The sequence below is a fragment of the Pungitius pungitius genome, chromosome 2, assembly GCF_949316345.1.
Source record: "Pungitius pungitius chromosome 2, fPunPun2.1, whole genome shotgun sequence".
NCBI classification, from domain to species: domain Eukaryota; kingdom Metazoa; phylum Chordata; class Actinopteri; order Perciformes; family Gasterosteidae; genus Pungitius; species Pungitius pungitius.
The window spans coordinates 26,990,691-27,015,018 of NC_084901.1; the positions used below are offsets into that span (position 1 = coordinate 26,990,691).

Sequence of the window (24,328 nt, forward strand, 5' to 3'; positions counted from 1 at the left end):
AAACGATAGAGGAATCATTTCACAGATCTGGCTTTGATAAAGGGTTTAGTTTTGGTAAGTGTGCAGTCTGCGGTGCAGAGGGTTAATCGATTGGTGGTCCAGTTTGAACGAGTGTGCTGTTGCTTCTTCAAGTGACGATAGACAAACAGAGGAAGTGAGTCTTTTTTCAGACAATGTTCTCCAGTGTGTGTGTGTGTGCATGTGCCAGTCTCTTAAAGTTACTAGCTGGTAAAGAAATGACTTGACTTTCAGTCTGACCGCGATAACGTCATCTTCAGATGTAGATGTGTTGTTTGTTTACAACTAGGTTAAGGGCTGGAGCTTCAGAAAGAAGGGCAAGGACATTCTTTCTCAGGACCTTGTGATCTTCCATAACCCTAACCACGTTTGCAGACGTGTGTTTTGAATTTAAACAAAAAGAAAAAGGAATCATATCAGTCCTTTGAAGCCCCAGAGGGAAAACATGACTATTAAGGAGCGTAGCAGTGGATTTGGCTTCTTCTATTTTTTTGATTGATTGATTGAAGCATTTATTTCTTGAACATGTAGACATTAACAAATAAGATATTTAAAAATCAACATAGACCACAAAATAAAATGAAAAAGTCACTTTTTGTTCAAGAAAAGGAGTAGAGGGAAGCAAAAGCTTATTAAGGCCCTACCTCTATCTTTCAGTTAAATGAATCTTTTACATGACCAACGTAATTTCCTATATATGTTTACAAACCTTTTTTATTTTACTTGCACATTTAGCGGACATACCTCCTACGTTTATTAATATTCACAATTAGTATATATTACGTTGAAGATTAAAATCACTCCTCTGTTCATCATACATACATACACCTATAAGTACACACACACACACACACGCACACTCACACGCACAGCCTTAAATAAATACAATTTAAGATAGTAAACTACCTGTCATTTCCATCACTGAATATTTTCACAGATCTCATATTTGGCTATTTGATGTGGTAGCAAAGAGTCTGAATCTACAGCCACCTGTGCTTTTGAAAGGGCCTCTCCCGTAAGAACACCTCAGAAACAGAGCTCTACGATAACGCCACTGTGTGTTTGCTGTGGCTCACCCTGAGCACCTCTCTGCAGATGTACGCAATCCAGTCCTCCTTCAGACAGTTCCCCTTGGTCTTCTTCACCAAGTCTGTGACGGAGCCAGCTCCACAATACTCCATCACCAACTAGGGGGACGTCAGGAGATGACAACTGGGATTCATGAAAATGATGAACCTGCATGACTAGCAGCTATTTAATACAAAACTAATTCATTTTGAAAAGCTTAATAGTTATAACAGATGTGATGGTTTACAAACCCAGAGTTGGTGGTCCTGTCCAGCAGGACCTTTCTTAATAAAAGCTCCATAATAAGTGGCAATGTTCCTATGGTGGGAATAACTCTTCAACATGTTGATCTCCAGTTTGATCTCCTCTTCTTCCTCCTAAAACCAAACACAGAAGGGATCAAACTACATGGACAGTACATTTGGGGAATGAAAACATGTCAGACAGTTTGATTGCCGTGTCTATAACTGGGCGACAGCCAATTGAAACTTAAGAGTCCTACATAGAGGATTACGTCCAAGTTTACCTCACAAATATGTCCTGCTGGGGGAATAAAACTATTTAACCCACTAATGTTTACCTTTGTTCAGTTATACAGTAGAAGGGGTGTATAAAAAGGAAAGAAATGTTGCGGAATGACCATCATGACCATCTGTCTATGGAAGTGGACCACGTCACCATGGCTACGTTACAAAGACTTAGATTTTGCATTTTGGCTGCCAAAAAACATTTAATGGAAGTGACCATATTTGGACTGTGGGGGAGTGAAGTAGATACGCCATATACGGCATTGGTAGTAACCTGTCAATCAGTGTATAGCCCCGCCCTTGAGCGCAACCTGCTTTATTGTCTTTTTCTATCTATTTGTGTGTATAGTCCCCAACCACTGGGCCGCACAGAAAGAATAAATGACTTTCTTTTTTTTTTCATTTGTCTTTTTAAAAATATACATATGGAATAATGACCGGATTGAGACCGCTAGAGAAGATTCCAGAGATTTGATGTTGCCCTTCTAAAAGGTTCAGCAACTACCAATGGACAGATTCAAAAATAGAATGGCGAAAAATGATTGCAGCAGAGGCTGATTGTCAGTTTTCTGACTGAGGTTACATCTTACCTAAAGTAAAACCATGGCCACATCATGAAATCAGACTGGAGGCGGCGCTGGACACCAACTACTAGGGCCTTTTTTGTAGCTAGTGCCCCTCTGCTATTCATTGCAAAAGTCTGGGCAGGTTCTTTGAGTCTTTGACTCAGACCCCTCTAAGAAGACATCATCGCCGTTATCCGTCCAGAGCCACAGAAGACTCAATACAACTCTTTGCACGTGTCTCTTTTGGATCTGTTGGATCTGGGCCTGTTGAAACGAACACCCATGCTGTACATTTAATCCTCATAATGGGTCATGTTATGGCTTACCTCAGTGACTTCCATGACTTTGATAGCTGCCAGTTGGCCCGTTTTGACATGGCGACCCTGGTGAGACACATGGAGAAAAGGTTTTGAAAAAAAAACTAGAGCGTGTTAATTAAGATAATTAATTAAAATGTGAATTAAGATGAATTAATTACACAAAAAATAACACATTAAACATTTTTTACGCATTTTTACACTTATTTTTTGCACCGCGGAACGTTTCTCACTGGATGAGTTTCGGGGGGACCGATTATACTGGAGCACCAACCAGCGTTCATGACTTCAGACAACAACAAACCACAGTGAACATCAACGAAGAAGCTGACGAGTGTCGGTTGGCCCCGTGAATGGGAAATCTTATAATAAACACACGGATGGAAGCGTCGATAAGAGCGGGGTTGTGTGCAAGCTGTGCAACAAGGAATTCACATCGAGCCTCAAGTATCACCTCAACGCAAAACAATTAGCAGCTAGCGTGGACGTTAGCCCGACTCCGAGTACAAGGACCCACACCCAACCCACACTGCACCAGATGACTGGTTTAAGGACCAGGGTAACTAAGACCACTGAAAAAATAACCAATGTTCTGAATGTACTTGAAAGTATTGGTCTACTTACCTATAGGCTACCTGAATTTCTGAAAGTACTATATTTCTAAATATGCTATTGCTACTCTTGTCTGCTGGAATTGGTTGAACAAAAATAAAAATCCATGTGAAAAAAAATTACTTCTCACTGTTCTCAGGTCAAATATTTATGCAATAAAATGCAATTAATTTCGATTAATTAATTACAAAGCCTCTAATTAATTAGATTAATATTTCTAATCGAGTCCCGGCCCTAAAAAAAACATAAAAGAATCTGCAGAAAACGCAAATTCCACAAGCATTTCAATTAGTGAATGCTGCTTATCCCTGATTTCAGATCTACAAGTAGAGAAGTTCAAACATTATTACCAAAGAAGGGTTTGTGCACAGCTGTTAATAACATCTACATGGACATAAAAACAAAAGACTCAAATTTTACTGTGCAAAGTGTTTATAGTGATCATGATGAGAACAATTATGTTATAATTCAGAAACAACAAACCTGGTCCGGACTCAGTTTATTGTGGTTGTTAAAATCACAACTTTAATCAGCACGACAACAGTAAGCACACACACACACACACACACACACACACACACACACACACACACACGCCCTCTAGGCCAACACTTGGATTGTGATATCACTTTGGGCGCTGGACCCGTCTACATCATTTCAATTTTCTCTGGAGAACGAGAGGTGGGAGAAAAGAGCCAGAGCTGTAAAGTGCAGTCAGGTGAAAAGGGGAAAATTGAAAAACTTGTTACGAGTCAGAAATCTGACAAGATAGCAGAGTAGCTACTCTATAAGCCTTTAAGCTGTGCTGAATGACAGGCCTGTGAGCGCACGTGCGTGTGTAATAGACTGGAGGGAATGACAAATCCCACTATACTCAATCAGTCAGCTAACACTACACGTACAGTAACGACGGACACAGAGGTGCATGACAGCTTGAAAACAAAGACCACTCATAATATTTATCTATTTGCATTTTATTTTTCCCCATATCTAAATGTCTCCTTTCAATCACCTTTCCAAAGAAATATACCTCGCAGGATTTATTTCTGCATTACACCATACCAACCTGGGCATATAGATCAAATGTTTCAATATTTGAAGCCTAGTCGAAGCACGCACAAGGAACGGGGCCCTGTTCTCAAAAGTGAAGTAGAGGTTAGCCCAATGAATCCGTGCTTGAATGGACAGGTGACAGACGGTGGTTGTTGGTGGAACAGGTCGTACATCAGCACGTTGAATGGTGGCACCACACACATAGCGATTAGATCCCGATAATAATCTAACAGACTGTTAAATACCAAATGAAATAAGCAGTGAAGTGTTATGGTATGAGCTTATTGAAAGCAGACTCATTGTCACATAACAACCTAGCTCATATTCTTCTCAAATATATTAATACACCAGATGAGAGATGTTGCGTGTCGGGCTCACCACCCTCTATTCATTGTGGACTTGGTCTTGTCCCCGAGCACAGGACGCCATCTCCATAATTGCGAAGAGCTGTGGCACTGAAGCAGCCGGCGTAATAAATAAGGAAATGGGCCCTCCTGTCCCCTCAGAGCCCCGCTGTGCTTCCCCCGCTACGCCGACGCCTCTCGGCTTGGGATTAACAATTTGCAGCGCTGCTCACACATTTAAGGGCTACCTGGTGCCCACCACAGGTAATTAGAGGTGCAAGGAATCTCTCTCACACACACACACTAAATATGAGACATTGACAGTGGGGACATATGAGAGGAACAGGGATGACGGATACATCTGAGTGTCTCCAGGCTCCTGTCTCGCCACCTGTGTCCCTATGGAATGTTCTCTGTCTCTCTGCCTTTTCTGTCTGTCCAACAGAACAGTTCCTGTGTTTACATATGCGTGTACTTACTGCATCAGTTCTCCTCACCAAACCGCCATGTAGGAACCCAGTTATGTGTGTGTGTGTGTGCGCGTGCGTTGCGCTAAAGAAGCAATCCCTTTCTTCCCAGTCCATTCACATGGAGCCTTCCCTGGCTGGCACTGCAGGCTCCAAAGAGATGGACTGGCTTGACAATATACTGAGCATCACGCTACTAAAGGTTCCACTGTCAAACAGAGCGGCAACGGCAACAAGACGCTTGGGAAAAGTGCCAACAAGCGCATGTTGGGAGAGGAAGAGAAAACGGTCATTTTTTAAAATAAAACGTTAGGAAAACAGTTTTTTTCTTCTCTGCGGACCAGTACCAGGTGGTCGGAGACCACTGGCTTTTGGAACAAGTACTGACGATCAAACAAAACAAGTTTTCATATTTTAAATTTTCATCCATATGATTTATTTTTCTGACAGCTCAAGTCCCTTTAAATAAAACTATACATATTGTGCGCTTCATTTAAAAAAGTCTATATATTAGGCAGATGTAAAACATACATTTTTCACTTTCTGAAGTTTTTTTTTAGTATTTTTAATTTAATTCATTGAATAATTGCAAAAAAAACAACAGATTAATCTATTATTAAAATGATGTTGTTTGCAGCCCTGTCCCATGAGTGACAAAACGTGTGTGGACGTCGGTTAGCTGATTTGAAATCAGATATAGACTCAAGGACTCGAGCTGGAGGGAGAAATGAGCCACACCGACATTTGGGCTGATAATAGCTCATACTGGGACATAGTTTGTCCACATCAGACTAGTGAATAATAATATGAACACATAGTGAGGTCGCATCAGTAGATTTTCCTGTCGAACGTGTTCATAAAACAATTGGTGCATCGTGCACAGAGTTGCATTAGCGTTTATTTAAGTGGCTTCACCACGTCTGCTGTCATCCGATAGCCATTAAGATCCATAGCTGCATTCCAGGGGTTGGATGCTGCACTGTGACAAGTAAAAGCTCCATAGTCAACTCCCAGTTGCACTATGAGAATTGTAGGTTTCATCCATTCGTGAATTGCACTCACACTATTGATAGTTTCTGCTGCATTGCCCTTTGACCACTCTTTTCTTATAGTGTTTTTACAGACTCTCCAACTTTATACAAGTGGAATTAAACATAGCACGTAGTACTTCAGTCTTAGTATTGTCATTGAGAAAGAAGAGAAGGAAAGCAAGTGACTCCTGTACCCAGTAGGACCCCCCACCCACCCACACACACCATATTCTCCCTGCTGCTGCTCACACATACACAGCACAGCTCCAAACCTCATGGGGGGCTGCTTTCCTCTCCTCGCTCATAGTGTCGACAGTCTCCCTCCCTCCCTCTTCCTTCCTCCCCTTCCATCTGCCTTTCACCTCTGTCTTCCTTCCTTTGGCCCTCTCTCCTTCCTCTCTCTTTTTCCCCCCTTTGTGTCTCTCAAACTTGCTTTTTCCTCCACCCCTAACACAAAGTTCTCCAACTGGACAGCGTGTTGAAGGATGGTCTCCCCCCCCCCACCCCCTCCCCCCTTAGCACACTCCCCCTACCACCCTGCAACAGTGTAAACTGAGCTCTGCATTTTTACAATGTACAAGACACAGAATATACTCATCACAAAGAAACTTTGTTATCTTGGATTTGTCTGTACAATTTGGTCAGCAGATCAGTCAGCATGAGTGAGAGGAGAAATATGACATGTAGGTCACAGAAAGGGGAAGTGACGCTCTTGAAACAAGACGGATTTGAGGAAGTGTAAGTGATTCACTTGTGGCGTATTGCAGCCAGCTGGTTTTATGGCCAGCAATGTGCACGGTCAGGTTTACTGAGACCTTGTACCCGGTGGAACAAACTGGGATGGCTGACCTTCCCCAACAGAGAGAGCGCTTCTTCACTCAGTCACAATTCAAGATTTGAGATTTGTATACGTGGGTTTTGAGGTGAACACAGTAAATGGCATTAACAATTAAATCCTGGATCTACTTTACTGTCACAGTCATCGCAGAGCTTAAGTGAGGACACACACACACACACACACACACACACACATTACATTACATGTCATTTAGCTGACGCTTTTATCCAAAGCGACTTACAATAAGTACAATAAGTGACTTACACACACACACACACATGCACAGCGTGCAAGGAAGGGAAGTTCCTTCTGCAAACATGGAAACGCCCTGTCTCTTTCTGTGTGTGTGTGTGATGACTAAACGGTGGGGAGAGGAGCACGCACAGTCCTTGTGTGCTAAGAACGTTCAATAAAGCAATGTTTATGACAGGTTTAAGAGCTGAAATTAGTACTGTGTGTCGCTGCTATAGGATCCAAAGCCACTCTCTGGTTTTCCGTTGCTTCTGAGTGGAACTTCTTTTAAAATCCGGAGCAGGCTGAACGCTCAGTAACCCACGGGCAGAAACTAAACTAGACTGAAAACGTTCTTGCTGAGCGGTTCAGCCACTTGGTCCTAAAAAAGCCAGTCCTCTCAGATTGTCCTGCGGGCCCCAAACTACTTAAGGACTCCTTCTGCATGATACACCCTTGTGCACGTGTGTGTGTGTTCTGCATCAGATCCACACAAAGGATGTTGTCCTTGTGTGCACACTTTATTGAAGTCCAAAAATAAACAGATATCAGTGCATGATAAATAAAACGAAAGGAGAAGATGAGGTGTTTTTTTATTTTTGGGACTGAGGAACCTGGAACCAGTTTTAACTCTTGGCTTTGGCACTGCTCTCCCGCCAGCCGGAAGAACTTCATCGGTGGGGTTTGCAGCACTGAAGGTCACATAGAGGTCCAACCCTGGCGTCATTAGTGACAAACTATAGCACACAAACAGAACAATAAGCCATTCTCTTTCTGTTTTCACAGCTCCCTGCCCTCTCAGAATCTTTTCCCCCAACATCCATTCTAACCGGCTAACAACAGAGAGGACTTTGTGTCAGCTTGTTTCGGGCAAAGGCGACAGCCCCGTCTGCACGGTGACTTCTGCCGTTGCTTCCTTTGATGAAATCCTCTCAGATCTTAAAATGCGGTGGAAAACACAACAAAACAAGTACACAGGAGATCCTTTGAGTTCCTCACTTCCTCGGCACTTGGGGCAATGCGGCTGTAAAAAGAGGGCCTGATTGTGTCTCTGCAGCATCAATGTGGCCGTCGTAAGCTTAGTTTAACGCTTCTGCGTTTACAGAGAAACGCAAGGACACGCACACGTGCTACTTGCGTGCGTTGACCATTTTTTCTAGACTTTTTCAAAAGCTACGCAAGCCTCACGCAGCCCGAAAGGCTATGATTGGTCTGCTAACTACATCCTTTCCGGAGTCTCACATTTCCGGTTTCCTAGCATAATTCCGCCATTTTTAAAAGGACACATTTTTACGAGAGCATGGATCAGATTCAGAAGCTTTTGTCGGAAAAAATTGTTCAACAAACAGTCATTGGCGGGCTATATGGACGCGCGGATGGCCTCCAATTCATAGAGGGAGATCGCTGCAAACGTCGGTTTGCCGGTCGAGGGGTGAACTCTGTGGAAAATACGGGACAAATATGTCCACGAAAAAAAAGCGATGAAAAGCAGCAGTGGCGAGGCAGGAGGCAAAAAAGTCTCTGATAAATCAATAAACAAACCAACGACTTCCAGACCTCACTCTCTTGGTCGTCTTCAACAAAAACGTTTTTCTACCTAGTGTTCTGGCGGTGAATTGCTTTGCAACACGCGCAAGCCTCTTAGAACCATGAATTGAAACGAGTCCGTCTACACAACTGCGCATAAAGACTTAATATCCGAGGGCCAACCAGCGATTACAGGGTGAAAAAAACATAATACCAGAATTATTTGGCGCGTTAAAATCAACGGCTGACTCAACAACACACAGGTCAGTGTCAAGGCTTCAGTTTAGAGCGAGACTCATTTGGCCACATGACCTTCAACCTTCAATGTCCCACACAGTGTGGTTTACAGTAGGGACTCACAAAACTGCACGTCACCGCACACATAAACATCTCCCACCGCCCACTCTTCATCCGTGTGTGTTTTGGAATTTTTCCTGTTGAGTGTCCTAACCGTTTTTCAAAGCTCAGAGCACCCACAAAGGCAACTATTCCTGATGTGCTGTTCGCTGCAGTATTGTACAAAACGCCAGAAAAAAAGACAACAAGTGTAACAATACGCAACAGAACCAGCATCCCCAGTGCTGAGAACTATTTCCCTAACCCTAAGTCATATTCATGGAGTGGCTTTTTGTCTTTATACACCTATAAGAAAAAAGTCAAGTATCACACCCGGAATAAAGAAACGAGGAAGGTGGAATATCTCAATCTTAAATATCGTAAACTATTTGATTTGGATACCAAACTGAACTGCTCTCCCTCAACATTCACAGAGCTGTACAGAGTAAATACATTCTCTGTTATGTGGTGGACATGCCAACTCTGTGATTTGTAACTATCCCTTCATGCTACATTACTAAATGCGGAAAAGGGGCATATAATGGAAATGCAACACACATGTAAATAAACAGAGGAAAAGCCTCTGATGCCTCGTCAGCATCTCCTGCACTATCGTCACGTCAATCTACAACCAAGTGTTTTCTTAAGGGGCTGTGTGTGTGCGTGTGCGTATTTGTGTGTGTGAGTCATTGTTTCTAATGGCCCTTTCCCTGCTCTGTTTCCCAATGAAGGGACTCACTCTATGGCTGAAATCAAACCCAAGCACACTTGGAGAGTTTCAGCATTAGGACATGCAGGAACATTAAGGTCCAGCCAATTGCCTGTTGGCATTACACACTAACATATAAATCTATATACAGTCTCATTTCCGTATTCGCCATTACATTCATTACTTTAAAAAATGAAAATGCTCCCAGCATATATCTTTTCAAAAGGTCAAAAGTCTACAGCCTTGTTTTGAGTTAGTAGCTGGACCGTGGACTGCATAGATGAAGTGGTCATCCAGATGTCCCCCATTGGACCATCATTTACTAGAAGAACATCATGCTGTATTGAAGAACACTTGAAATAGAGATTGAGACTGTAAACTTGTGTTTACTGAGGGAATAAATCAGGGGAGAAGTAGAGTAGAGTAGGGCTGTCGAAATTGCTTAAAAATGACGTTCGAATATTCGCTTTAAAAAAAACACATATTCGAACTTGTTTGAATTTCTGGTTGCTCATTAGGCACGTCAATAACAGGACAAATTAATACAATGAGACATAACTACTTTTATAGGTCATTTCAAGTTTTTACCTACATATTACCTACACAAAAATAATTTATTCATGCAACAGCAAACAGTAGCGCGCCACCCGCAAAGTTTTTTGTTTGTTTTTTACATTTGAATATTCATTTTCACATTCGAATATATATATATTCGGATATAGAATATTATATACAGCCCTGAACTATAGTCACTTTCTCACTTCTATAGGACCAAAGGCCTTCTATAAGCCGGTTGAATGACAACTTCTCATTGGCTCCACTGCGGGCTTTGACTGTCATGCAGATAAGCCAACCACTGCTGCAAGTACCCATGTATAAAACTGTTCCATTCATTCGTATTAGGAGGTCTGTGCATGTTAAAGCATCAACGAGTGGGAGCCATCGGATGAAATTCTGGATTTGGTTTTCACAGCCTCAGTAAGAGCAGCCTGTGTGGAGCCTGACACAGGCCCGTACTGTCCTGGGCCTCTCAAGTCAGCAAATCAAGTGGCAGTCGCAGACGCACACACACACAAGAAGCTTTCATATACCCTAAACTTTAACCTCAATCTCTGTCCATACTTTTTTTTAAGCATTACACACATTTCGTGGAGACAACCCTTAAGATGTATTCTTTAATCTTATCGTATGCATCTTGCATGATTAATTTTAGATTAAAGTACTTTTACATTATATTTTTATATGGCTAGTTCTATTCTTCTGTTGTCTGCAGATAGAACTGCATAATTCTCTAAATAAGAAACAGTTATGACGGTAATGTTTTAGACCCAACTCAAAGTGGGACCACTCCCAAGGGTCTCCCTTCTCAAACACAGCAAGCACCATTTAATTGTAAGAACTGAAGGTCTAGTTACTGTAGATATGAAATGCACTTATTGTAAGTCACTTTGGATAAAGTGTCATTTAAATGACATGTAATGTAATATGGTAACTCATAGTGTGGGATTGCACAAGCATGTCAACTTGATATGCACAGAGGACACAACTCGTTGCTCTGCCCTAAATAAGCCTCAACACCTCATGTAACCACAAACCACTCATACCCAAACAGACATTACGATGAGGAAGTGAGCCCCACCCAGGGCCTTTAAAAGATGCTGCAGATGCTCTGCATGCTAGTGCTAGTGTGTGTGTGTGTGTGTGTGTGTAATCCATTAGTAATAGCTGAGGATATTTCAGTCAGCTGAGAGTTGCTTATTTTTCCTCACTACTAACTGGAAGTAATATGTTTTACCAGAAGTGGCGGGTGTGTAACTGTCATAGAATGGGTGTCTGCAACTTTTTTTTTTTAAATGCAACAAGCAACTTTTTCATGATCTAACTGACTATTAAGTAAACAGTGCTTAAATGGGAACACCATAACAGATGTACTTTTGGATCAGTGCAGCCGTGTTGGTGTGCAACAAACTCCTTAACATGATGCGAGCGCTCACCTTGTAAACCTGGCCGTAGGTTCCATTTCCAACCACCTCCACCAACTCAAAGATACCTGCTGGATCCTGTCAGAAAATAAAAGTGGACATCAGGGTGGATGCATTCAAGTATGAAGCAACAGGTTCATGCTCAGCTACTCTACCAATAAAAGCTTGTTTGTGAGGGACGAGAAATGACAAAACCAAATCGTCCTTTTAGAAAACGTTTTGGCTTCAAATGCTATAGAGATATTATCAGCTTAACATATGTACAATCACATTGCATAACGATAAACAAACCTGAGCCACACAGGACACTGACATGTCCTGTAGGGATACATACTTGCGACATTCCCATTAACTAACAAAACAGGATAAACTATCTGTAATGTATTAGAATCGTGTGCATAAGGTTCAAACCAGTATGAGCTAACTGAGTACATTTTGATCCCAGTTGTCAGTGAACACGGGCTCACGTAGTGGGTTTGGGGGGGTGTCACTTGTTGCATGTCGGGAAAACAGCCCTCCAGTGTGGGAGACGCTAGCTCGTAAAGGTACAACAAGTCCCCCGCGGGGCACGGTGCACGCTCTAACCTCACGACACGACTCAAGTGAACATGACACACGCACGAGCGGTACTGTGGGGTAGAGAAAGCCGGGGCCCACAGTAACATACCGGGTGGGGGGACTTAACGGGGACTTGTTGAGACCCTCGTTACCCGTTATGTTTCAACACCCACTACATCCTGCGAGGTTTACTCCAAAAACCTATTAAAAAAGGCAAGACAGCACGTGCCACTTACCCTTAAAGCAGCGAGGTCTATGGTGTCCAAACTTCGAGTGGTGTTTTCTCTCGACATTGCTGCCAGAAACTTTTGTCAGCGAGCTGGTATTTGAGCAGAAGACATGGACGCTCCCTGTTCCTTCCAGGCAGAATTAACTAACGGGTTTCCCTCCGCTCGGCTTCATTCTGAAGTTCAGCCAGTTGCGACAAAAGGGAGTCGCTGTCAAACATACTACTTCCGGACAGTCCTTTCAAAATAATTGCCTTTAGTACATTGTTGTACGTCTACGATTTGAATTCTGCGTTGATGATGTGATAACATTAAGGAGTAATTATCAGAATGTAGAGTAAAAAGTAGTTATTACCCTAAAAGGTCTAAGGTGGGAAAGTGTAATCTCTAAAAAATTCACGCTGTTGGAACTTGCTTATAAAAGCATTCTTTAAATAAGCGTTTTATTGTGAAAAATGACGTGCCCTCATTTCACTCGATGTTTTGCTCCTTGAAAATGATTAGTTTTGGTTTTTGGTTAGGGGGTCCCATGAAAACATGCTGTAATCCTGTAATTTAACCAGTCCACAGACAACCACACGAAATAACAAAAAAGATCACAACGTTGGAGCCATGGCGTTTACGGGACCTATGCAGTTACAAAATCTCTCCACGTCGATCTCTGTGTATTATTTTTGTGGACAGAAGTTCACATCGTTCGAGTTGCTCTCAGATAATCCCACCAACATCAATTTAAAAATCTATTTTAAGTGACTATTAAGTCCAAACAAGTTAGTAAATTCTTGTACAGCACTAAAGTTAACTGAAAGAGAAAGTGAACACACACACACACAAAAATCTCTTTGACAGGACTGCACAGAAATCAGAGAACGCGAGAAGGCGTGAAAGCAAACCGTTTTGCCATATAGCAAAATATGCAATTCACTCTGAGCTAAATATGACATCACCTGGTGTGTCCCATCTTTTTGTAATGTCCTAATGCAGGCGTGACCGTGTGGAGACCTCACGTGTGAGCTAAGTACATAAGATATGCTGCATGGCACCACGCCACACTTACACAACCTTACCCCAAAAACGAAATGTGTAAACAAAAATGTTTTCATGGGACAAATTTGTTGTAAATCTGAACCAAACCATTGCTTTCAACTAATGTGTTTTAGGGACCTGATACAACGTTAGCTAACGTTAGCTAAATTTGTAACATCAGCTAAATGTTTACTAGTGAGATTTTCTAAAAAAAACCGAATCGCCCTGCTGAATCAGTTCTTGTACAAGAACCCTAAACTCCATGACATAAACATTTCAATTTAATCCATAACTAGAGGACCTAAACTGTGTTACACAGGGTTACAAAAAGAACAGGGAAGGTTCTGTCACAATTTGGTGATGGGAATAGTTGTAGTTTGGGGTTGCTAGTATGAGCCAACTAAGGTCACAGTGATGTAACTTATTGGGACTTGTGCGCTCAATTTCTGCTGTTAAAATGGTGTCTCAATATATATATATAAATGAATATATCACTTTTTATGTCTCTCTCATTTCCTTAAGGTCAAAAACATGTCACAAAAAACCAAGCATGTCAATACCCCTACAGATGCAAACGCTCATTATTCTCATAATTATTATTATTATTTTTTGCTTTACTTGTGTTTTCATGTTTTGGAGTGTAAATATATAAAAGAGATTGTGCTTGACATGCGGGTCCCCTGAACCAGTGAGTGACGTTGTGTGTGTGGGGGGGGGGGGAGTGGATGAGAATGACAGAATGATGGCAGGGGACTCTCTTGCACCCCCTGCGTGTTTTTTGTGAGTGAATGTGACAAATTAAGAGTGAGCGGGAGGGGACATGGGGGGATGTGGAGAGGATGGCTGTGAGTGTGTGTGTGTGAGAGTGAGTGTTTGTGTCGCAGTGAAGAATAGCCTCTCTGTGGTCTTACACAGTGGCTCTGTTCACATCAGGCTCAGCTGCTTACACACACACACACACACACATACTCATACACTCATTTTCGGACTCGTATCCAACCTAAACAAGACAACATTCTGAAAAAACAATTGAATAAGAAAATTCCAAAGTGATAGAGTCCGCGTCTATCCCTTGTCTTTCTGTGTTCTTGCAAACGACCAAGGTTCTCTGAGGAAGTTGACATTCCACTTATCTCAAGCATTTCCTGATAGCGCTTGCATGCTCACACACACACACACACACACACACACACACAAGCACACACGTGTCCCAGAGCTTCCCTTGCTGGGTGCGCCCAGAGTCTTATTCCATCCATTGAGACTGGGTGGTGGGTTAGCTTAGCTTCCAGTGCAGCTCTCCCTCCTGGGGCAATGACTACGTCCTCGTTGGCTTTTGGTTCGGCAGGTCTTGGCTGGGTGGTCAGAGGATGTTGTAAACGGCAATGGCCTCCACATCCACTGTAGTCAATTCACTTCCAGCGCTCCCTCCTCCGGAGCTAATGAGAGTATTCTGTCACAAAGGGGAAAAGACAAATGATAACACAAATACAGAGATGGGCACGGGGGCTGCCCGTAGCCACATCTCTATGGATTCAAGGATCAACCATGCTTTATGATCTGTAAAACTTCAAATGGTTTGAGTTTGCATCAGGACGAGTGTCTCTGGGCTCAACAGTCAATGTCCAACTATGTCTGGGTTTGCCTGAAGTAGCCACAAACCGATTGGTTAGTGCAGTAGCATTAGATCGTCGGGCCTCCTCCCTCACGACTCCGCCTTCAGTGGCCTCACCACATACATGTCATATGCCATGAACAATTCAATAATGAAGACGAAAACCATACAATCGTACAAAAAAACGCAGCATGTACATAGATGTTTCCACAGTATCGGCCAGCGCCACTGTTCCATTGTGTTGTTTATGCTTCATGGCTGAAGCAGCAGCATCTTCAATGCTTTTAATAGATTCTCAGAGTAGACGACTGCAGGGATGAGCAACCTTCCTCTGAATAATATGTTCCCACATCGGGTGTGTGGATCATGGTGATGGAGCGAGCTGTCTTCACTAATTCCTTTCACATGTGGTTTCGGCTTTAATTCAACCCATCAAACCATTCAGGGACCCGAAGTGGCTTTGTGTCGTCATCCAGGAATTCAACAAATTTGTTTAGTTTGTTCCCTCATCGTCCCCTCTAGTCAGATGCATTGTGGGGAGTTATCAACCCAAAGTTAGCATGGATGTGGCTGTTGCGTCATTGTAGCGGTAACGGGAAATGCACCGACTCCTTGATGCTAGTTAACTAATATGGCTGGTCTCCAAAGTCTAAATCCAGCGTGACGACTTGCTCGAATGCTGCCCAACTCGTGCTGAATGAGTTTCTGGAAAACACCGATTGTCTGAAGTTGCACGGTAAAAAGGTGGAGCTTCTTGGCGGACCAAAAGGCCCCCCTCCTCACCACAAAGAAAAATGTTCATTAGAATTATTTTTAAAAACAGATCCTGCAGATCCTCATGCTGAGGTGATTTGCATGTACACTTGTCTATCTGTCTTTCTGTCACACTGGGCTTTTGTCAAACCCTTATGGATAATTGTCCCTTTTCACAGGAACCGGAAATGCGTAATCAACGTGGAAGTGGACTTCCTGTCAAGCTTCAACACATCAGGAGAAAACGGATCCGCGACTCTCTGAGAGTCTTCACAACTTCGCTCACAGATTTACCTACAATTACGTTTGCTGACGTTGCAAGACTGGTGGGGGAAAACTCTGTCACAAAAAGGAACAAAATAAATAAATGGCACATATTTTTCCATGAGGAATTTATCCATCAGTATCAAGGTTGCTTAAGTGAGAGCGATCCACTTAGACATAATGTACTGTATGTAGAGTATAGAGGATTTAGAATACCTTAATAAAGCATTATAGTCTGGTTTTAGTGAAGCATTGTGGTATCAATTTGTTCTGTATGTTGTCCAAGTGAACGTCTTGTGTGCAGCGACAATAATGTTAGCCGAATGCAGAAGTCAACAGCTCAAACACAGGCTCCTTTTTTTGTTTTAGCGGTGAAATGGTTCCAAAGAAAAGGGCTAGGGCACATAATGTCAAACTCGCGGCCCGCCGGGGCGTCTGGTGCGGCCCGCCGGAGTGTGTGTGGCCCGCCGGGGCGTCTGGTGCGGCCCGCCGCCAGCGAACCGTTGGACGTAATGTTCGACAACATTAACATCTAAAGTTAACCAGACAGGAAGGAGATTACCACACGGAAGTTGTGAAAAAGGTCTATAATGACTTTTTGATAAATGATTGTTATCAGGGGTGTAACCATGGTTTAGACATGGTTTAGACATTGGGGGGGGGGGGGGGGGAATCTAAGGCAGACAGGGGGGACCTTCATTGGGGCTTTTTTGGTGGCTTAGCTTCGTCGGGCACCAGTCAGCATGGGGCCCGCCGCGCTGCTCAGGGTCCCGGTGCGTTTCGCTTAGCAAGTGGTTATTGTAAAATATTTTCTGCTGTATATTGGGGGGAGGGGACATGAACCCCCCCAAAGAATGCGTGGTTACCCCCTTGATGGTGTCCCTTACAGTTTGCTACTGAAACACAGATGCTGGAGATTCTAGTATTTAGCGACATTTAGTGTCATGAAGTAATATTTAGTACTATCAAGGAAGGTGACATCAATATGTGAATGCGGTTGTTCCCACGACATTGAAAGAAGATACTGCTGCATATGATGAGTGATTTCCTTGTTGAAAGCTATGCACATGAGCAACAGCATACTTTAATTGCAGGCTCTTAATTCCTGCCGCTGCCGCCGGTCTGCTTTGCCTTTTAGCCACAAGAGGGCGCTGCTGCTCAAGTTTGCCTGTCACTGCTATAATGAGTGACATTGGGAGGGGGGGGGGGGGGGGGGGGGGATTGTCAGAGGCGTTGGACTGCTTTTAGATCCCTGTGAAGGTGCAGAGGGTCTATTTCTTCTCCCTGTGTGCTTCGGTTCGTCCGTCTGCTCTACAAGTGACACGGATTTACGATGCGTTTATTCAGGTTGAAATGGGAAGAGATTTGGAAAACGTGAAACTTGATAGCATCATGTATGACCATGATATTTTGGGGAATATTCTACCAGGCAGGATTTCCAAATGTTAAGTAAATAAAAGTACTGTGTAAACTTCTACAGTTTGATAAGCTACAATGAGGATTCAGCATTTCTTGAACATGATCAGGAAATAGATTTTAACGCGTCAGATTGAAAAGGAAGATGAATCAAATTACTTAGAATAACTCTGTCTCTCCGTTTATGAGCAATTTAAACATGATCAAAGATGCACTTTATATAAATAAGGCTGACATTCATATCTGTAACTTAAATTATGATGATGATGTAATTACCGTGCAATCTGAGGGAAAAGTTGTAGATTGTACTAAAAATGTTTTGTAAATAAAAAAAGTACTTTTTGGGCAGATTAAATAATTACATTACACAGGTCATTTTAAATAAAGATATTCCTTTTTTAAATTAAAAACCATACATACATTTTTATCAATTTATACAGTTTTTATCTGCTATATTTCCATGTGGTGCGTGTAAACTGGTTACCATGTTATTAAGCACAAGCGGTTAATAGGGAAAATTCTTCATGGAAGACTGCAAAGAACGTAACAAGTTAAAAGCAAGTTTTGTAACGATTTGCTACTTATGAGAAACTTTACCTGCTGACGATTTACATTGTGAAATCGTCAAAAACTTTACATCTTCACCATAACGTTAGACATAATCATCTTTTGCTCAGTTTAACAAATAAACATCTGTGGTTCACGACAGCCGACAAGTTCTTTTTACGGCGTGTTAACAGCCATTTTTGTATCTTTGATATAATTCCCATGCTTGTGAAATCCGGTTGGAGTTCTCCATTATTGTTGTTATGACTGAGTTCCAGTAACAGTTGCTCGGCGATTGGGGGACAAGTCCCCTAAAGAAAGTCCAATGTGGAGGATCCGTCAGTGCGATTCCCAAATGTCGCATGCACAGTCCCACGGTGACATCTTCGATGTAAACTGCTTTAACGTGAGCCGAGGCCTCCACTATCTTACGAGGTAAATCCAGAGAGAACACATAGCCCAGTCCCAGGGCATACGGGGGGTAAGTGGACTCAGGGTACACTGAAAACGGCAGAAACCACTTTGAGTCTGGGTCCCGAATAACAGCCGCACTCCTCGCCACCTCTCCTGTCATGTACAGGTGTGGGGGGGCTTTCAAAAGCATGTCCACCAGGTTGTGGACGTTAAGGAACATGTCCGCATCGACTTTCATGGCGTAGGAGGCGTTAGGGCAATGGGAGCTGAGCCATTCAAACATCACCATGGTTTTAATGGTGAGGTTATTGTAGCTATCCAAAAAGTCACTCTGGAGAATATCGTGATGTCGCTGGCTTTCCTGCAACAACTACAGAGGGGGAGGGAGCAGGCACAGGTTAAAGCAGAAGTTAATCAGTTCACCAGAAACAAGCTCTGTGTCCACTAGAACTGCTTCTTCGTGGAAAACTACTCAAGTAAAACAAGCACAGTCAGGTGCAGGAAGAGACTGTGAGATAGAGTCGGGAGAGGGTGATGGTGGCGCATGGAGTGGAGCAGTGCGCAAGGTTGGTGGTTCGAATCCCGGCTGCCCCATGTGCCATGTCGAAGTGTCCCTGAGCAGGACGCCTAACCCGTAATTGCTCCCCAGGCAAAAAATGTAATGTAATGTAATAGAGTGAGTCATAGATGGGGGTTGAAGACTACTTTGTTAGGTTTAGCAGTCCTATGAAAACCATCACGCATGTAAGGTGAAAAGGAAACCTTGACCTCTCCCTACAAATGGTTGTTGGCACCATGCATTGCTCCACCTTTGTCTTCTGTACTCATTATAATACTGCTTCACAATGTTGTGGTTAAAGGACAGAGACATTCCACAGGATATCTACGCAACAGGTTATTCAGTCACAGCACACACAGAAACCGGTTTGGCTCTGTTTAAGGACGTGTGCTTGTGTTCTCTGAAGCCCCATCCATTTTGCCAAAACTAAATAAAGAAAAGCACTTGGATTGGCCCCAGATGAACCCATGGAATGTTCCCTCCCTCCCTTTCACATACAGTTGTGTGTCGAGTATGGTTATCTGTTCGCTGGCGCACTTTATTTTTAACTTCTTTCTTATCCTTTATTTTTAGCCCATAGCCTTATGTTTTCTTTCATACCGTAGAGTTAAGTTGTAATTTGTACTTGCCATTTTCTTGCATTGTGTTATCTTATCTGTCTTGTTGTCCATTGTCTTACTGTCCGATGTCATGCACCACGTCAAATTCCTATGTCTAACTTATTTTGGCAACAAATGTTCCTGATTCCTAATTCCTTGATAGTCATGCTGTATGATGTGTTGACAGCGACAGAAAAAGCAAATTCCGTAACTTGTAATCATTCAACTCACTTGCTCCGGGATGGGTTCTGTGGCATTGGTCTCCTTGGACAGTCCCGTGAGGAAGAAGTGGCTGACCACTCTGCCCAGCACTTTTGTCTCTTTGACCCAGGTGTTGCGTATCGTGTCACGGGCTTCTCTGTTGTGGGGCGCCACTGGGATCATAAGAACCAAGAATGGGCTTTCTTTCCAACATCTGTGTGGTTCGTCCACCACCATGTGGTAGGGGTACGGGTACGCCACGTGGTAAATCGAGGGGGCTTCTGGTGAGACCTGTGCAAACAGATGAGGTTTCCGTTTCATTGGTCATGCAGCGTTCTTCGTTAATTGTTAACTGAATTACACTTATGTTAGTTCCATGTTGGAATGAACCTGAAGCTGTAAAGAGCACCTCTGGTTTATTTGTTTAAATCTAATTGCCAGACTGTTGATGCAGTCTTTTTTTTATACCAAAACAGACAATTAAATGACTGTAAAAAAATAAATGTAGCTAGCAACATTCTTGTGTTTTCACATCGTATAGCTACATCATTTATACCCCTGCACATTTGTTTCTATTCATCAACTTTGCTTACAATTGTCTTTCTTGAAAAATTTGCTTTTGCACTTCATTTGCTATATACAAATATAATTTTACTACCTAAATTCTAATTTTCATATAAAAAGGGGAAAAAATAGGAGTACATTTTCTTATATATATATACTTACAAACTGCACTGGAGTAGCTATATTGTTGTTAGATTGGTTTGACGATGACGTCGGCGTCTGTGTCGCTGTCCAAAACATCCATGGCACTTTGAGGTTCGAAGTGTAGAACATTAATGTGACTGTCCCAATCATGAGTAGCGGCATCACATAACAACACCATCGTCTCATTCTTGTCCAAGGAGTCTTTTCAGTGCCAAAAAAAGGGGAAATCATTAATCCCACATAACCTCCCATCAGAGAAACTTTCCAGCACACCCAATTGGAACACTTTGCTAATATTGCTTTTCTCTTCACCTGTTGGTGAAGCGGTCCTCGTTGGTTGTGATTTATGTGTAAATATTCGGTGCTTTTGATAACAGATGTTTTCAGAGGTTTTCCTGAGCATTCACAGTCCAAGGTCCACTACTGTCTGCGCCTCCACTCAACAACACCAAACAACGGATTCCATCATACAGGCGTAGTCGCCTCTTATTGGGGTGTCCTTTTAACATATAGAGGAGTTTCAAGTTACACAGAAGCAAACAATGCAAATGATATTGTGGCCTCCATTATGATTCACTGGGGGCGGGGGCTTGTTTTTGTTGTTTTCGACCTTCCGAGCAGAGAAATGAACGCTTGGACATTCTTTATGGGCACACTGAGGGAAAGACAACACACTCTTCAGGTGCAAGAGAAGGGGGGCCTCGAACATAAAATGAGTTTGACACCCCTGCTTTACAGGTGCTTTTTTAGAGCCTGGACTCTAATATATAATAATACCCCCCCCCCCCCAGGCACGTGCACAGACATTATGGGGGGCTGGTACTCAAACCAAAATAAAAGGGCACGCATTGCCCAAATTATTTATGGAATTAAAAATAATATGAATAAATAAATAAGAAACACACGTGTCTAATTTGTAGAACAGTAATACTTCCGTTAAATGAGCTGTCTGCCCGTCTCACTCTCTCTCTTCACCAAACATGACAAACGTCAGTAAACAGCTGGACACCGCTTTGAAATCACGGATTTTCGAGTTTGTTTGTTTTGTTTATTCTTTAAGAAACGTCGGACCAGTTGCGACGTGGTGTTTTCAGCGGCGCTAATGTGGTTATTTTTTCACCAAACAACGTCGGGGCATTTCCATTTCCGACACGGAGCGAAGTTGTGAAGACTCTCAAGAGAGTCTCGGGATCAATTTTCTCCTCATTTGGTTGACGCTTGACAGGAAGTTCACCCTGACGTGGACTGCGCATTTCCGGTCATTGTGAAAAAGGTCTATTACCTGTTCGTCCGTCGCCGCAGCCGTTTGGCGCTCAGCACTCTGCGCGAGCACCAAGCGGAGAAGGAGGAAGGAGGGAGGGGCGGGGCTTGTGAGCATGTGCTGGCGAAATAAATGCCGCGTCAGATATCAAAACACATTTGATGACAGAGAGAGTCATTTGCGTTCTTAAATATTGATGAATGGAGAAGAAATTGTGCTCCAGCAGAAGGGGCACTTTTCTCATCCAGGGCAAAAGGGCAAGGTGCCTGAGCACCACTGGGGAATCCATCTGTGCACGTGCCTGACACCACCTCATGGAACATTCTAAATATAGCATCTTTCAATCAACAGATGTAAAGAAGCTGCAAACCCATACCTCCATTTATGAAGCGGTAGTTCTGCAAATTATGGAAGACTGCTAAAAAGTCAAAACTCCCGTCCTAATAAACGGTTTGAATGTTTTGACGAGAGTCCACATTTACTGTCACGTGCTCCTTTCTGACAGTTTGGTTAGGTTATTCTTAGTTTATTGTGAGACCTTTTTGTGTGAGTCGCACCCTGCAGGACGGAGCCTACAGTGTGGTGCAGTGTGCAAACATCCATTCGCTTCCTTTTCCTCATTTAGTTAAATAATAATACACTATTAACTTTTACTGTGCTTATGAATGGTACACGTTTCAACCATTCTGGCAGTAAAGAAGTGTGCCTAGGGTTGCCATCCGTCCGTTAAAATAGGGAATTCGGTTTGAAACAATACGGGGTGGTTGTCCCGTATTTTCCGAGTTGTTTTCAACACAGCATCTCATGCAAATAATGACACCCGAATTCTGCGAAGACTCGTCCTATTATTGGTAATTCCCGCTTTCATCGTTGGTTTGATTGGCCGTGAACCTGAAACAAACCAATCAGAGTCAGAGGAGGGCGGGTCTCTTCGCTTACTTTCGCTTTGAAAGAATGGTGGAGCCAGATACCGCGCCCAGTGTTGAAGCGAAAGCTGACGCAGAAGTACCGACGAGAGTGAAAGGTATCAACCTTAATATCTTGCGCCTCCATCAACCCCACAAACTTCCCTTAGCTTTCTGTATTGAAGGTGGCGACCTTGTGCCCCTACCGGCTGTGTTGCCCGTGGGACATTTAAACCACACATTCTAAGAAGCAGTTTTTTTTCACCTCGGTATTACGTCTGCTCAGATCGCAGTCCTCAGGTTGAGGTTTCAGTGCAGTTTTCAAAAGCATGCATTTACTTACATATACTTGTATATTACAGACTACAACGACAGTCATGACACATATGTTTGCACATCAGACAAGAGCTCTGGTGTTAGAAGGGAGCAGAGACTACTGAAACAGAGTGATCCCTTTTAACAACACACTGAAACTATTCCCTCTCAAGGCTTTCCATTTCAAGAAGAACAAACAGCCAAGGACTTCCCTCTACGGGAATTTAAAGTTAGTACATTGTAAGTAAGCTTAGTTAAAATAACTACTCACCATTTGGAAACAGACTTATCCAGCATTTTGGACAGAGAACTGAGACTGAGGACAGCTCTGCTACCATGCAGCATGCATGTGATGATAAGGATGTTGCTACGGAAGTAACGGTGTTGAAATACATTGTGGGATGTGGTCTGACTCGAGCAGCTTGGCACACAGGGCCTTCCTACCAGACAACTCAAAGCAGGGAAAAAGACATGTTGGAACAAGACCACATAGTTTCTATACAAATCTCGTGCTGTAAATGTCTCGCCTTATACTAGTGAGGACCTAGTGAGTGTGTGTTGGAAGAGGAAGCTTGGTCGACATGGCTCAACATGCCTTGTCTTTATAACTGAAACATTGTGTCATTAACTTTTCTTTTTATCTATCTCCATTACTGATTTTAATATTTGCAAGTTTCATAAAAGGTAAAGTCAATTGTCTGTACATTAATATAGCAGCACTTTCTGAGTTGAACAATTTCATAAAAATTTAAAATGTATAATGTAGTAAAATGTAGTCGAAATAGTTATATAACACACATGCTAAATTTTACACAATTCCTGAGAGCATGAGGGTTGGAAAAATGTGCAATACGGTTGTACTTTAATATAACACAGTGGTTCTCAACTGGTGAACTGGTGAATGATTGTTTTTCAATTCATGTGATTTTATTTTATTATTTATTTAATATTTATTTTGAAGGGACTTTTTCTAATGCAGCGGAGTGTCGTTTTTTTTGCCGGCTCGTCCGTCCATGTTTTCAGTTGGCGCCGCAAAGACAACGGTTCGCACCCCCCCACCCCCCCGTTGACAGATCGATTTGGGTCGAGGCTTGTCATTAAGGGGTGATGGTGGGTCCCGGAGCCAGACCAGTTGAGAACCACTGATATAACAGAAGGTCTGTGCTCTTCTCCACAGAAGTACGTTGTGTTCTGGGTCATGAAACTACAAACGAACACCAGCACACAGAATATGTGTCGGTGCAATTTGGGATCATCGATCCAAGAACAGGTTCACAAACGAGACCTAATGAAACAATTGTTTAGTTAACCTGTTTTGGTCAAAATGAATGAAAGCTG

General features: G+C 42.7%; 1 protein-coding gene across 4 annotated transcripts in view; it reads right to left on the reverse strand.

The window, feature by feature from the left end:
* si:zfos-2326c3.2 (misshapen-like kinase 1) overlaps nucleotides 1–23,984 on the reverse strand; it is a 50,581-nt gene extending 26,597 nt beyond the window's left edge. For 2 of the 4 annotated variants that reach the window (XM_062560726.1, XM_062560724.1), the window contains exons 1-6: nucleotides 23,262–23,984; nucleotides 12,421–14,887; nucleotides 11,639–11,704; nucleotides 2,506–2,562; nucleotides 1,338–1,463; nucleotides 1,095–1,205 (exon numbers count right to left, since the gene is read on the reverse strand). In XM_062560726.1, the coding sequence (XP_062416710.1) occupies nucleotides 1,095–1,205; nucleotides 1,338–1,463; nucleotides 2,506–2,562; nucleotides 11,639–11,704; nucleotides 12,421–12,477 (417 nt within the window). In that variant the 5' untranslated portion in view covers nucleotides 12,478–14,887; nucleotides 23,262–23,984. Of the gene's footprint in view, nucleotides 1–1,094; nucleotides 1,206–1,337; nucleotides 1,464–2,505; nucleotides 2,563–11,638; nucleotides 11,705–12,420; nucleotides 14,888–19,831; nucleotides 19,968–23,261 lie in introns of those variants that run through there. The other 2 variants (XM_062560727.1, XM_062560725.1) reach the window with 2 other exon arrangements.
* Between the last annotated feature and the right edge of the window lie 344 nt (nucleotides 23,985–24,328).